Genomic DNA, 15,111 nt, shown 5'->3' on the forward strand with positions numbered 1-15,111 from the left:
GATGTCTGTATTTGATGTTTGACTCCGGATGGATATATTATTGTTGATATTCTGGAAGAAGAATATCTGGGACACAGACAGCAATGACAGCTGTTGGAGACGATTTTCTGGAAATGCATTGTTGTTAATTTTGATGGGATCAGTAGATTGCAGTAAAATTCTCTCAGTGTTATTTATATCATAATCTATTTTCTTTTCTCACTTGTCAAAATGGAAGGAATTATTACGGATTTCATTACGGATTAAAGCAACGAGTAACCGGACCGGTTTTACTAGCTTTTTAGCATTGCTTTATTGAAGATTCTCCTTAGTAAGCTTCTTATCATTCAAGAATAGCTGATACTTCAAATAAACACTTCAATTGTGCGTTTATTCTTGTTCAAAATTTTTCATTTTCACTACTCAAATTTTTCAAGTTAGTTTTTGTTTGCAAACAAAATTCATATCTGATCGACTTTAGATATTAAAAAGCATTTTAAATAAATTAACACATAAATAGTAGAACTTCTTTTTATTTTTTACGTAACGTAAGTAATTGTTACACGTGAAATTATTTGTATTACTGACAGTCTTCACGAGAATTGAGATATATATACTTTAAAGGATTGCATAAGACGATGAATGAATGCATTTAATTCACTTCACTTTCAATTATTACCGTTTACAGATGTACTTACTGCTACTCTCTTAGTTATTGTTTACGTAGATTTGCATAAGAGTAGTGGCAGTGGTGACAACGACTGTCTCGTCTCGTCTAGTCTCGTCTTGTCCAGTGATGGTCATCAGAGGAATTCGAAGAGATGAGATGAAAGGAGAGGTGAGGAGAGGAGTTACCTGTCCATTGAATGTCTCCTGTCCACTGAATATCTCCTGTCCACTGAATATCTCCTGTCCACTGAATATCTCCTGTCCACTGAATGTCTCCTGTCCACTGAATGTCTCCTGTCCACTGAATATCTCCTGTCCACTGAATATCTCCTGTCCACTGAATATCTCCTGTCCACTGAATATCTCCTGTCCACTGAATATCTCCTGTCCACTGAATATCTCCTGTCCACTGAATGTCTCCTGTCCACTGAATGTCTCCTGTCCACTGAATGTCTCCTGTCCACTGAATATCTCCTGTCCACTGAATATCTCCTGTCCACTGAATATCTCCTGTCCACTGAATGTCTCCTGTCCACTGAATATCTCCTGTCCACTGAATATCTCCTGTCCACTGAATATCTCCTGTCCACTGAATGTCTCCTGTCCACTGAATGTCTCCTGTCCACTGAATGTCTCCTGTCCACTGAATGTCTCCTGTCCACTGAATGTCTCCTGTCCACTGAATATCTCCTGTCCACTGAATATCTCCTGTCCACTGAATGTCTCCTGTCCACTGAATATCTCCTGTCCACTGAATATCTCCTGTCCACTGAATATCTCCTGTCCACTGAATATCTCCTGTCCACTGAATATCTCCTGTCCACTGAATATCTCCTGTCCACTGAATATCTCCTGTCCACTGAATATCTCCTGTCCACTGAATGTCTCCTGTCCACTGAATGTCTCCTGTCCACTGAATGTCTCCTGTCCACTGAATGTCTCCTGTCCACTTACTTCATCTTACACATCCAACTGTTCCTCCTTATCTTCTTTATTTCCCTTCTCCCACATATTCTCCTGCAAATTATTCCACTATCTATCATTTCCATCCATCTATCCATCCAATTATGCCATTACTTTTCTCACAACTATATTATTTCCATTTTCAGTATTACTTGCCGTAATGCTACATTATTTAAATATTCTTAAAATTAGTCTTAAAATTTTCTTTGTATATCAGAAATTGTTCTGAATTTGATGAGTACATGTTTCCTTTAAATTTTCAACACATTTCCTTATTTCTTCCAATATATTTCATACAAAAAAAAAAAATTCTTAATTGCTTCATTCTTAATTGTTTCATCAATGAATTAAATTTAATAGATCAAGTTTGATGTACAATGGTCAGTTATCATTTCAAACAAGAATATATAGGATTACATGAAGTCTGTGATGAGTGAAACTTTTATTTTAAATTCTTTCTTCAAAAGGTTTTATTTCATTTAACTTATTATTGAAGTGTATAGCTATAAATGTAAGGAAAATTAGTGAATAAGCAGTAGCAATTTAAGTTATAATAAAAGAAAATTCGACATTTTCAATTCCAAATTTTGCTCTCAATTTTTTGTAAGAAATGAAATGAAATGGTGAATTCATTTTCATATAACAATGATTTCAGAGAGGTCATTAACGCTTCAGGAATGAGGAAATCTCTTTTTTATTCCTCCAATAATCTTAAATTCCTTTTTTGCATATTTGTGCAGCTTTCTAAACAATGAAATCTCCCTTTTCTTCTCTTGATTTAAATCAACAGTAAAAGGACTTGTTCTTCACTTCACCTTCGATCCGGTTTCTTCTTCTCCTTGTCTTCTGTCCCTCTTTTCATCTCATACTTTAACTTCTCCTTACTCCTTCTTTGTACCATCACCATTTCATATCACATAAATTGTGAATTTCAATTTGGCAATTACTCACTGTCCCATTTTTTCCTCTCATTTCCTTTCCAAGATGAACTCTCAAAGTTTTTTAAGACATGAAGTCACCTTACTTCCTTTCTTCTCCTTTACTGTCTCAAGTTTAACATAAGAAGAAATAACTGTTTCACATGGAATTCTTTTTAAATCAGACAGAAACCAATGCAACCATTTTTGAGTTGTCAAACGGAATTGGGAAGACTTATCCGTTCTTTATATCAAAGTGTTATCCAGTTTTCAGTTTGTCAATTCCATTTTACCTGGCTTAATCTTCCCATACGGATTAGCTAGTAAAAAATACCGAACTGAACTGGTTCAGGTGAGGTGAGAGTTCATTTTCAAGGAATTTGAGGAGAATATGGAAATGAAAAAATGGATCAGAAAGAATTTATCCAACTTATCAGATTGATTGATGTTTTTGCTGCTGTTGCATGATGAATAACATTTGATATGAAACCTTACTTTGTAAAAACTTTTTCAGCCTAGTCCCTTTTTCATGTTATCATTCTTGGCCACTACTACAACGGCCAATACAACTGGCAACAACGATGCGAACGATAAAACGGTAACCAGTAGGGTGCAATTTTTGACGTTTCCATTTCGGCATTGGCGGAAACATTACACGATAAATCCGCCAAATGACACTTACCATGTCATTTACCTTGGTAATGTATTGACGATCATTGCTAAAGGTAATAGTTTTAACATCTTTTGATCTTTTTCTGATCAAATCACTAAATTTTTGCAACAATATTGAATTCATACTCTTAACTAAACTGTACACGTACGCACTCGTACGTTACAAGCGTACGTTTGGTAAGCAAAATTTCTGATTGATTTGTTCTTCCATAAAAATAATTTATGAAATTTAATAGCACTTCATTTTTTTTTTTTTTTTACATAAATAGTAATAGTGATATGAATAGCATCATCAGTTAATTGTTTACTGGAAACGAAGTCATTTGGGAAACGTCAAAAAAGTGAAACTCAACAAAATGACAAATAGACAACAAAGTGCTATCCTCAATTCATATCAACCTTGCATACCTTAGCATCAGAATAACAACACTCAGAATCTGTTTCTTGACTCTCGATACTTTTTATTATTTTTTAAGTAAAACTACAAAAGACGTAATTTCAGGCGAGGAATGCTTGGAGAAGCCTCTTTCGTTAATTTGGCACACGTATTGCAATAGGAAACGTACGGAACTACCAATGAAACTTACTGTTACACGTTCTGGACTTAAAGTTAGTTAAATTTAATAATCATGATAATGTCAAAGTGAGTCTAGCATAAACAAGATTCGATAAATTTTATCACTTCATCAAATCATTTTTGTATTTCCTTTAATCTTTCTGGTGTTGAGTAAATTTATTAGTGCAATAAGTTGTTTTATTTTTATTTTTTATTTTTTTTTGATAATGTAATGAAAAAAGAACTATCCTAAAATAAACATTTGTATTAACTATCAAAATGAAAGTATGTTTTCTTTCAATCAGTGGTTTGAAAAAAATTATTTGGAGAATGAGTAAATTATTGGGTGGAATAGTTGAAATAATTAGAAATATGCTTTATTTTATGAGTATGTTGCAATTTAGTGGTATACCAAAAGACAGTAATAATCTTATGTCATCGATTCTTCAATGCTAATGATTAAGTAAAAGTAAAGTGAAATGATGATCATTAATTAACTGAACTGATGATCATTAATTAACTTGTAAGCCAAATGAGATGATGATCATTAATTAACTTGTAAGCCAAATGAGATGATGATCATTAATTAACTGAAATGATGATCATTAATTAACCTGTAAGCAAAATGAGATGATGATCATTAATTAACTTGTAAACTGTTTGCAAGAAGATGATTTTATCTCATCTTAAATGCAAATTAAAAGCATTTTCATAAAAACAAAATTATTTTTAGGCAGAAACAAAGCAACAAGGTATCACAGAGTATTGGTCACATCGGATAACGTATTGTTTGGCTCCGTCAAATTTGCCACGGGTATTTTGTTGGGTTTATAAGCACGAAGGGAAAAAGATGAAACCGGAATTGAGGTATTATAACTAGCTAGAATCCTTTTTTTTTTTTTTTTTTTTTGTGTGTGTGTTCTTTGAAATGAACTACGTAAAATAAATTTGCTTAAAGAATAAGAATGATTAAATTAGATTTTTTTTTTTTTTTTCTCCGATAACTATCACTTTCTTTCTTATTTATTGCCATGTAGTGGAATTATAAATCAAATAAATGGTAATGATTTTTTTTTTTTTTTTTAAATATTCGATGTTTATTTCTTTTTCGTGATCATTTAGAGGATAAAATGACGTATAATAACTTTGATTAAAATTATTAATCATCACTTGACATGTTTTTAAATCATTCTAAATTTCAGATGTCATGCAGCACTATGCAAAAAGCCATCAGATCCTTATAGAATAGCTCAAACATTGGAACATTACCTTCGAGCTGCTCTTCAGGTAATGCCAATTATACCTTTCGATTGCTTTATCATTAAAGCATGTCATGCCATGTCATTTCATGTCATGGCATGTCATCTACCACTCTCACTGAACTCAGTTGACATCAAAATTATTGTGATCTTTAGCGCAATAATTGTTTACAATGTTGCTCTTTCCATCTGAACTGAACGTTAATATTTTGAATTTTCTCGTACAGTAGTTGCTACTAGGTTCCATTTCAACTAATTATATCTCAAAATTCCCTATCTTAATCACTAATTTAACAAGTATATTAGATGAAATATGATGAACACTAAATTTGAATTGCTCAAAAGATCAAAAATTTGATTTACTATTACCAATATACATAAATGATGGTCTAGATACGTTGAGAAGGAGATATATTCTGAGAATCTGATAATTTTAAGATATTCATACCACATTCATTTCATTTCATCCATACAAATCATAAAACGATTACTTTTTCTTAGAAACTAAAATTTGAATTATTTCATTTTTTTTTTCTTTTATTAGTTTGAATAATAATTATATAAATTGGGTTTAAATTTTAGGAGTATCGTCGTGAGAAATTGTATCGTCAAAACACTCGAATTAATGCCCAAACTATTGGACAACCATTCACTGGACCTAAAAGGTATCTTATTTTTGCCAATGATATTTCAGTGATATGCGACCCTTGTGTCCTTCTTCGTATTCCAATTGATTTTTAATTTAGGAAACTGTTGCTGCAAACTGGTTCACTCAATTTTCGCCCTCCAGGTGGTCGTTCAAAAAGTGCTCCAAGATTATTTGATATCGATGAGGAGAATGAATATCCCGAGGAACAACAGGTTTTTAACTTTGCTCGGGAAATGCTCTTCATCAATGCATTCCTTCCTCACATTTCTGAATTCTGTTACATCCTGAATGAATTCCTGAATAGCCGGATTTTTTCATTTGCAAATATTTCTTAATGTTCATTAATGTCCTTTCAGACTAATTTCTTTTCTTTTAGTATAATGATTTTTCCTCATTTCTTTATTAAACGGATTTTCGAAAATATTTCTGAAAATGAGAAGATGGAATTTTAGGAAGAATACTCGGATGAAGATTCATTATGTTATATAGAATCATCGGTCGGTGCTGATGCCTGTAGTACGAATAGTTTAGAAGAGACAGTGGAAATTCCTTTCTGTCGACAGAATTCTTCCCGCGGTTTATTTTCATTTTACTGAAATCCAAGAGAAAAAAAAAAAAAACAAGTTAGAAAATTGACGTGTTTGACGTTAAACGTCTTCGTTGCTATTGCTTTCTTGCAGTGTCATACTTTTCCTTTCATAGTTAGAAGGATGAATAAGAGCAGCTATTTAGATTTATGAAGAAACTCAATTTGAATATGTCACAGTGCTTAGAACAATAATTTAACTATTTTTTTAGACAGTTATGGTGTGAAGCAGAGACAGCACTTAATAAGGAAATTATGTGATAAGAGGAGGATTGGAGAGGAAGAACAACGGAATGGATCAGTGACTAGTGATTTTAGTTCAAGTATTGATTCTGCTCCATCCAGTATTAGCTCAGATGATGGCATTCAATGCACTGATTCAGAAAATCGACCCTTGGAATTGCGGAACGGAGAGAAACGATTAGAACGAGAAACAGACACAATTAGCGAGGAGTCCGGTTATCATGATTTTGATGATGGCTTCAACAGTGTCATTACTGATGGTGGTGACAATGACAACTGTGATCGAGGTAACGATGACGATGACGATGACGATGACGATGACGAAAGTGAATATGATGAGCAAGTTACTGCACTGTAGAGTTACTGCACTGAATTATCGCAGCAATTGGTCAGTGTTTCGAGATGAGTTTATTAAATTGAATTGAAGATTAGCATCATCCATCCTGCTAGCATGTGAATATGTCGGAGAGATGAAACAAGGCGACAGTAAACTCATCCTAATGAATAGCAGTGAAGACAATGATTGAAAATTGATGATATCAAATCCATCCTGATAATCATTATTGATAATAGGTATTCCCACTGCAACTCTAATGCATTTATCTAGCAAATTTGTCATGGATGGTGACATTCGAGAGTATTAGTGATAAAAAAAAAAAAACAAAAAATGTGATGCAGTATTTCCCATACATATTTGCAGAATCGTTATTGAATCAATCCTCTTACTTCATTCTTTTATCCTATTTCATGGTTTTTTTTTTTTGCTAATTAGAAAAAAAAAAATCATATGCTCATTTTGAAATCATACGAATCATAAATTTTAAATTATCCCAATTATTTTTTAATTTTGAAAAAATCTTGCTAGTGCAATTTTAAAACTGTAGCAATTGTTAAATATGCTCACTTAATTTTGAAGCTGTCTTCTTAAAATCTTCATATTCGTAAAATTATTCCTTTCTTTTTTTGCTAGAAGAAAAGCTAAGAGATAAATTAGGATAGCAGAATAGCAGAATAATAATTATCAAAAACTGTTTCCAAATGAAATGCTCTTTCGATTATTGCAGAAATATTGCTTTTACACTATTTTTCAGTTCAAAAATGTAAATACTTTAATAGGTTTTTTTTTTTGAAAAGAAACAATGCTGCGTTGTTGCATTGTATTATTGTTTATTGGTAAATTAAATTAGTAATGTCATATTGCTTTTGCAGATATAAAAGTTGATGACATTTTGGGATGCCTTAAATCTTAAATCATTCTCGATCATATGGAAGGACTGTCACAGTAAGTAATCGGTGTGTGAGTTGTTATCGTAGTTCTAGCAAATTAAATAGAGCTATCATCCTTTGATGAGACGAAACGAATGAGTGGTAATTTGCAGAGGTAAATTTAAATGATTGGATTATAATTCGGTGTACCACAGAAATACCACTGGATTAAAATTCAAGACTTTGATTATAGTTTAGTAAACAATCTTTTTGCACAACACAATTTAATTCAATTTGTGTGCAAGAGAGAAATAAGTATAAATTAATCTTATCACATGCAATCAACATTGATGACATACAGAAAGTTGACAGAATTGTTAATTGCAATGGATAAAAATCATAGGTATTATCATATACAAAAGCACTCGAGAAATAATAACAATCATAATTATCACCAATGATAATTACTATATTCACCGTTATCACATCAATCGTTTTTTAACTCTCTGCAATGATTCACTACTGTAAATATTATCAGTGATTATCACCAACGTTCAACTAATCCATCCACATGCAAAACACATATTTCGTTAGTTTTACTGAAAGCAGTGGTTAGTTGAAGGATGGTTTTCATCAATAGAATAAACGTACATTTATTTTATCATTAAATTTGATAAAGAACTGAAAATCTCTCGAGATTTTGATAAGAAATTTTAGCTAAAAGATAATCCTTTCTTTCATATAAACTAATTAATTCACTGTAAAAAGTCTAAAGAGAGAGACTTTTAAAGGAGAGAGATTTCTTTTTAAAATATACACAAAAAAAAAAAAAGAAACAAATATAATGTGAATTATTCGTAACAAAGATACAAATATAAAAAACAAAAATACATTCAGTTGTACTCACTCGTATGTATATAGCTAATAATGAACGAGTGATTTAGCTTATCATTGAGTTAATCATACATTCAACTCTTCAAATAAACAATATTAATTAAATTTAAGACAGAAACACATATCATATCAAACTGTTAGTTAATCAAGATAAGTACTACTCATGTCTGTCATGTTGCATTCATAATTCATAAGTTGAATTACTGAAAAATGTCAAGTATAACTTGAACTTTCCGATAGAGTCATTTTTAAAGGTAAATATTGAAGGTAAATTTTAAAGGTAAATATTGAATTCGTTGCAAGGACATATATCCGTTGCATCCATCATCGAAAACTTCTGATTCCAAAACCGGAAAAAATGCAAATTCTTGAATAGGAAAATGATACCCGCACTGGAATCTAGAAATTTTACTCGTCCTTTTTTTGAAGATGCAGGCAAAGTTATGACCATCGAAGACTTACTTAATCAATCACCGAAAACACATTAAACGGAATGGCATGAATACAAGCTATCATCAGCTATCAGTAAAATAGCTGGGAAACTTTAAGGAAATTAAGTTGTAAATTGTTAAATTAAATTGATTTCAAACTTCACTACTTTGTATTAATTACCTTCGGAAAAATTGTTTTTACTTGGAGTTTTACTTTTTAGTTCGTTTCTTTTAGCTGTTGTGTTAGCACATACGTTCAATCTATGTCAAGCATTTAAAACTTATGTCGCATGAAAAAAAAAATAAATAAATAAATAAATACAAATGTGCTCTTCAACAATTCTAATTTACATCTTTCGATAATGATAGCATTCTTTCCATCCCTTAAAAATAATACACTTAAATGATAAGATTTGGAAGTTTAGCAAAAATATTTTCTTTCCAAATAATAAAAAAAGTAAAGAAAAATGAATTCGTCAATCTATTTGGAATCATTCATAAATTGGCAGTAAGATTTTTTTTAAAAAAAGCAATAATTTTTTATGAAAAATGCGTGAAATAGATTTTGACAATGATTGGAAGTGGACAGACGACAATAAATAACATAAGAATTGGGATGGTCGTTTAAAAGAAAGAAGGAAGCAAAAGAGGGAACTGAAATCGCTCGATCGTATAGATGGAATATTAATTCTTGCAAAACCTTTTTTGCATTGCTTTGACACAGGTGACCTGCTAGATGCGACATATATTGTGTGTGTGTGTGTGTGTGTAGTTAAACTGATCTTTTGAATTGATGTTAAAGTTTTGGGTCTGTAGACACAACTAACAGCATCGAAGCGAACTACTGACAGATTGATGATGGGATTAAATTTCATTTTCCGGAAATAGCCATCCATCCGTATTTCAATTTCTTTTTTTCTTTCTCGTTGCATTTATGCTTACTTCACATGTATGGCTTAGCAACAGCTGCTGATGAACGGTTATCATTTAGCTGAAGATACTGGTCGAAATCACGTGGATTCAAATCTTGTGCATTTAATTCCTGAAATTAAGATTTCATCCAATTTCTAATTTATTTATTTATTATGTTCTACTAAGAGAGCAAAAAAACTTTTCATTAGAACATACTAAAATGTCATCCATTTATCGATGAATAATTCATCATCAAATGGTATTAGTGATGATAATAACAACAGATGATTACTCATAAATAAATTCTTATCAAATGCAATTACTCTTAAGCTTCTCTATTCATACGTCAAAAATGCTCATAAAAATAAAATGAAATAAAACATTTTTGGATTTAATTTTGAATTTTTATTTGCAAAATTTCGACTTACTCTCACAAGATTGGGATCAATTTCATGAGCACTTTGTAACGGAACCATACTTACGGTACCTACGCTTACGTAATCGATTTCCATCGTATTGTCTACAGCTGAATCATTCGATACATTCCTCTGCAATTGAATGCTTTCAATTTAATTACTACTATTATTATTATTATTAATTTATTATTACTTTTCACTTCTTTTCCCCTGCACCTTTCTCATATTTTCATCATTTGTACTTGATATTTTTATACTTAATTAATAGAGTAAGATGAAATGAAAAGTAAATCATAAAACAACTTTTTCTTTTTTCAAATCTTTTTTTCAAGTCATGAAACCTTTCTGTAGCAGGTGATGAAGATCGACTGCATTGGTAATAGAAATTATTAACATTAGAATGTTATTTCAAGAAATTTTTTTTTTTTTCTTAAATTATTAATCAGAGTGCTATTTAAATTTTTACTGAACTTTAAACCTCATTTTCTTCCCAATTTTCGACTGAGATAATTAATGACTATTTTTTTAACATTATTTTTTATCATTATCATTTTTTTATCATTACATTATCATTTAGTAGAGTTAACTTTATGCAAGGACTGCTATAGCAATTCCAGAAAAGAATTCCAATTTACTTTCCTTTCTTAAAAAAAATGATAAAAAAAAAATCATACATTATGTGCATAGTACGGAGTTCTTCCAAGAAAATCATTGCCAACTGTTTGACCGGAAACGTAATACTCGTTGTAACCAGATACCTGGAATTTCTGTATACACTTTTGGTTTTTTAAATTTTCTTTAAAGGAAATGAAAGATTTAATGAATATGAAATGTAGAAATAGTGAAAATGAACCACCTGTTTGTGGCAAAAAAATTTTCTATACTATGACTAATAGCACTGCAAGAAAGATTTCTAAAGTTTAGAATAAGGTAATTATATTGGTAATCAGTGTTCCACCTTTCGCTCAGAAAAAATCTCCAGAAAATTTCATGCTAATAGCTACACCTGTATGAATCACATTTCTACTCTATCAATTTCATTTTCTTTTTGAACTTTAAAACTATCACTACTCTTCTTCCTACTTCTATTAAGAATATAACTGATGCAATATAAAATAATAAAGTAACGAATTTTGAATCTTTCCGCACCGCAGGGATTTCAGGTTGTTGCTGTACCATAGAAGGTACTGGAACCTGCTGCTGCTGCGGCTGCGGCTGCTGCTGAGCGGTCTGCCATGGTGGCCCAATCCAGCCCTAAAAATTCATGCATGCTTCAGAAATATGTGATTGTCTGCATAGAAATGATAAACAAAAAGGAATCCTCCATAACGAACACATTTTCTACATTCCGCTTTCAGCTACACTTTCCATTTCCGCACATTTTCCTCTTTTGTATTTTTGCGCGGAACGGAACATCACAAAATGTGAAATTGAAATTGAATTACCTGTCTGTAAAGCTGCTGTTGACGTTCTTGCATACCACGCCGTTCCATCTGTAGTTGTTGTCTTCGAACCGATGAATCATCCTGTGGTAAACGGTCAGCACCAAGACACCAAAAAGAATGTAATGCAAATCCAGAAAGACTTTCTGATCCATGTCCACGTGAAAAGAACTACTCTAAGCCTAATTTTCTTGTAGGTACCTATCACTCCAGATCACTATTATTATGTTAACTGATCACCCTCTTATCTTCCTTTTTCTTTTAGTAATCCTTTTGCTATGAAAATGAAAATGGCGCAAAATGTTCTAAAGCTGAAAGATCCACCTGCGACACTTCATAAACATTTCTCCTAATTTGGCCTGTATTCTGCCTTGTACATCCATGCCTTTGCCATATACGTTCTTCTTGCAATTGTGGTGCTATAATGTGACACTTCAAATGAATGAAATAGGAATGCATTTCGAATTAGCATATTTATTTATGAAAATAATTTAAACCATCTAACATTGGCTGAAATAATCTGCAAATTATCTTCGCAATGATTTCAACGATCATAGTCATAGTACTTCATTGGATATCGTATAAAGCAAAACGTACGTATTCTGGGGTCATACCAGGTTGTTTCACGACTGTTGTGATCTACAAAGTACACTTCACCGTTCTGATCATAACGTTTTGCCCATCCATCCGGTAAAGGTCCTAATCCATCATCCAATTCCTGTAGAATGTAATAAATTATAATAGCATAGTTTAATTGTTTATATCAAAATTTCTTTGCAAACTTTCGTTAATGATTAATCGTATTGTGACACTAACTCTGCATTTAGCTCCTGTATTCCTGAAAGGTTACTTAAATACTTATTATTGCAGTAATTAAGTCTGGTATCCTATTACCTAAGCAATGCATCCGAGAGAGGAGAAAATGACGTACAGTCTGCGACACAGGTGCCGTAGGCTGTAAAATAGATTGTTGCTGCTGTTGTTGTTGTTGTTGTTGTTGTTGTCGTTCCATCATTGGACTCTCGCTGGCAACCAAAGCCATTGGATCCAATGATTGACTTTTGGCCCGTGGCTCACTCCAGTAAGTAACTTCGGTTGCATTACTAAAATGGATGATAACAGCCTTCAGTTCTGTTTATGTGATCTTAGATAAACTCTTATAAACTCCTATTTTACTCAATTTCAGTTTCTATTTCAGTATAGGTTAGTTAATATGTAAAATTGTTAAAATTGTTATAAAATTTTTATTTTTAAAAAAAAATTTTAAATTTGTTCAAAAAAAAGTTTAACGAAAATTGTTAAATTATGAAACGATGGTGGAATATTTAGCATTAAGAAATTTTCTGCAAAATACCAGAAGAATATACCTGAAGTCATCATCCAGTTGAAAAAAACTCAAAACATCAACTTTACTAATCTGTCCCAAATTATTTTTATCAAATATTCTCTCTCCCAATTCATATCATTGTTATCACCGCTCTAATATATGTTAGTATCATTTCCAATATCATTTTTGAATTATTAATTTTTCGAAGTATGTACGACGATTGAAACTGTTTAATTGCTAATGTAAGAGAAGTCGGTAAGGTTCAAATGATTTAATTATTAAAAATTACTGTATTTTGAAGTACAATTCTGCTTCAATTTTAGTTTCTTTGTTAAAATATCCACTCTGTATGAAGAAAAAATTTTTCAAAAATCCCGAAATTAAAAGTAGCTGATAAGTGGTATTGCTTCTGAAGTAATCCCTACCTGAGTTTTAGAATTCCTACCTCATTTAGGCAAGTTTTAATCACTGAAGTGAGCAATCAAATGAATCAGATATTGCATGCGGATTTGTGGTAACATATTAGTAGAAGAAAATAACACCTGTTATCTAGAGAGATAGAGAAATTAAATCTTCAGTCCATCATATTTACCTTTTTTTAAAACTTAGAAGTGAAATTTCCACTTTTTTATTGTTCATGAAAATTGAAATGGTCGAATAGAAGAAACATACTCGATAAAGTAAGGCTGTCCTTGCGGAGTGTAATTTGGCTCGAAGTGTTTGCTAGGCTCGCAATCTAAGTCACAACTTTTGGCAGCTCGATGAGATGCAGCTTGGTACTGCTCACCAACATTAGATACCGCCATGACACTTAACGACTTGGAAGGTACATGTGTTATACTAGATGCCAAGCGACTGCAAATTGGTGGTGACGAAATGTCGGTAAGATTGACTTTCAGACAATTTTGTATATTTTTGAAATGCTTGAAAAGATTTTTACTTTAGCCATCGCTGTCTTTTCCTTATTAATTAAACTTGCAGCAGCACTTGGAAACCTGTCCTACTGTATGATAAAAAGAGGAAAGTAATACCTGGAGTGATGCTCAATATTATCTTCGTAATTGATTAGTGCAGGTGCAGAACTTTGTCTGGGATGATAAGGTCCTTGATAAGATGTATTAAGCTGTGTGGATGAGACTGAACTTGGACTTAAAGTTTGTCGACCACTAGAGCCAAGTCCATCATCGCTTGATCCTTCTGTGGAAGAAACATGTGGTTTCAATGATGACACCGGTCGCTGATTAAATGATGCCGGCACACTTGGCTGAAACGATAATCTCTTCCGGATATGCGGTAACATGAGACAGCACTTTGCAAGTAGACAAGGATGAACTGCCGCTGCATCTCAATACTGATGGAAGTGATATTCTGTTGCATCAGATAAACTGATGATGACAGCAATGACAAAATCAGTTCCGCATCACACTGCGTTAGATGAAATAAAATGGTGTGCTACTATTCACCGATGACTAAAATACCTTCTTCCGTTCAAAGTGCTTTCCGTGTGTGCGCATTCCTTCCGTGAAGAGCTCCTCCAGCGACTTCTGCGGATCATCGACGTGCGTGTTAATTTGCACGTGCGGAGTGCTCGTCATCGTTGTTGTTTGTAGTTTCGCTTTCGATGCCATCGCCATTTCCACTCGTTTTTTCGCCGACGCCATCACGGCGACTCTTCGGAAAAATAAAATTCACTGTGAGCAAATTGAATCTGTTTACAACCATAACGGAAGCAAAACGTTTAATCAGTTAATTAACAAACAAACATCCTTGCTTATTTGTAAATTTGTGGTACCTGAACGATACTAAGTGTTATGAGTTCATTGGACTATTCTGAAATAGTACTGAACATAGCAGGTGGCAGTTGGCATTGCTTAATCAAATATTAACTTTGGAATATAAAAGAAAATTTCCATGGAACATTGACCAGAAGAAAAGATCAAACTTATACAGTTTAATAGCTGTGAAATAAAACTTAATTTTAAAGCAAAAT

At 32.4% G+C, this 15,111-nt stretch overlaps 3 protein-coding genes across 3 annotated transcripts; 1 reads left to right on the forward strand and 2 right to left on the reverse strand.

Annotated features, from left to right (window-relative positions):
• Positions 1 to 687: 687 nt before the first annotated feature.
• On the reverse strand, positions 688 to 1,659 carry Bm17081 (Uncharacterized protein; the record flags this gene model as incomplete). The annotated part of the gene is made up of 2 exons (XM_043082664.1): positions 688 to 1,543; positions 1,613 to 1,659. 2 exons carry the CDS (start codon positions 1,657 to 1,659, stop codon positions 688 to 690), a joined length of 903 nt encoding a protein of 300 aa, XP_042938598.1.
• Positions 1,660 to 3,057: 1,398 nt separating this feature from the next.
• Positions 3,058 to 6,851, forward strand: Bm12745 (GH04568p, putative; the record flags this gene model as incomplete). The annotated part of the gene is made up of 8 exons (XM_043082665.1): positions 3,058 to 3,253; positions 3,703 to 3,809; positions 4,490 to 4,623; positions 4,959 to 5,043; positions 5,598 to 5,680; positions 5,762 to 5,876; positions 6,117 to 6,240; positions 6,463 to 6,851. The coding sequence occupies 8 exons, from the start codon at positions 3,058 to 3,060 to the stop codon at positions 6,849 to 6,851; spliced, it is 1,233 nt and encodes a 410-aa protein (XP_042938599.1).
• Positions 6,852 to 9,967: 3,116 nt separating this feature from the next.
• Bma-yap-1 (Uncharacterized protein) lies at positions 9,968 to 14,782 on the reverse strand (the record flags this gene model as incomplete). Its single annotated transcript, XM_043082666.1, has 11 exons — positions 9,968 to 10,066; positions 10,365 to 10,484; positions 11,027 to 11,110; positions 11,502 to 11,606; positions 11,798 to 11,878; positions 12,119 to 12,213; positions 12,392 to 12,512; positions 12,726 to 12,897; positions 13,794 to 13,976; positions 14,153 to 14,385; positions 14,600 to 14,782. 11 exons carry the CDS (start codon positions 14,780 to 14,782, stop codon positions 9,968 to 9,970), a joined length of 1,476 nt encoding a protein of 491 aa, XP_042938600.1.
• Between the last annotated feature and the right edge of the window lie 329 nt (positions 14,783 to 15,111).

This window comes from Brugia malayi (genome assembly GCF_000002995.4).
Source record: "Brugia malayi strain FR3 genome assembly, contig: Bm_007, whole genome shotgun sequence".
Taxonomy (NCBI): domain Eukaryota; kingdom Metazoa; phylum Nematoda; class Chromadorea; order Rhabditida; family Onchocercidae; genus Brugia; species Brugia malayi.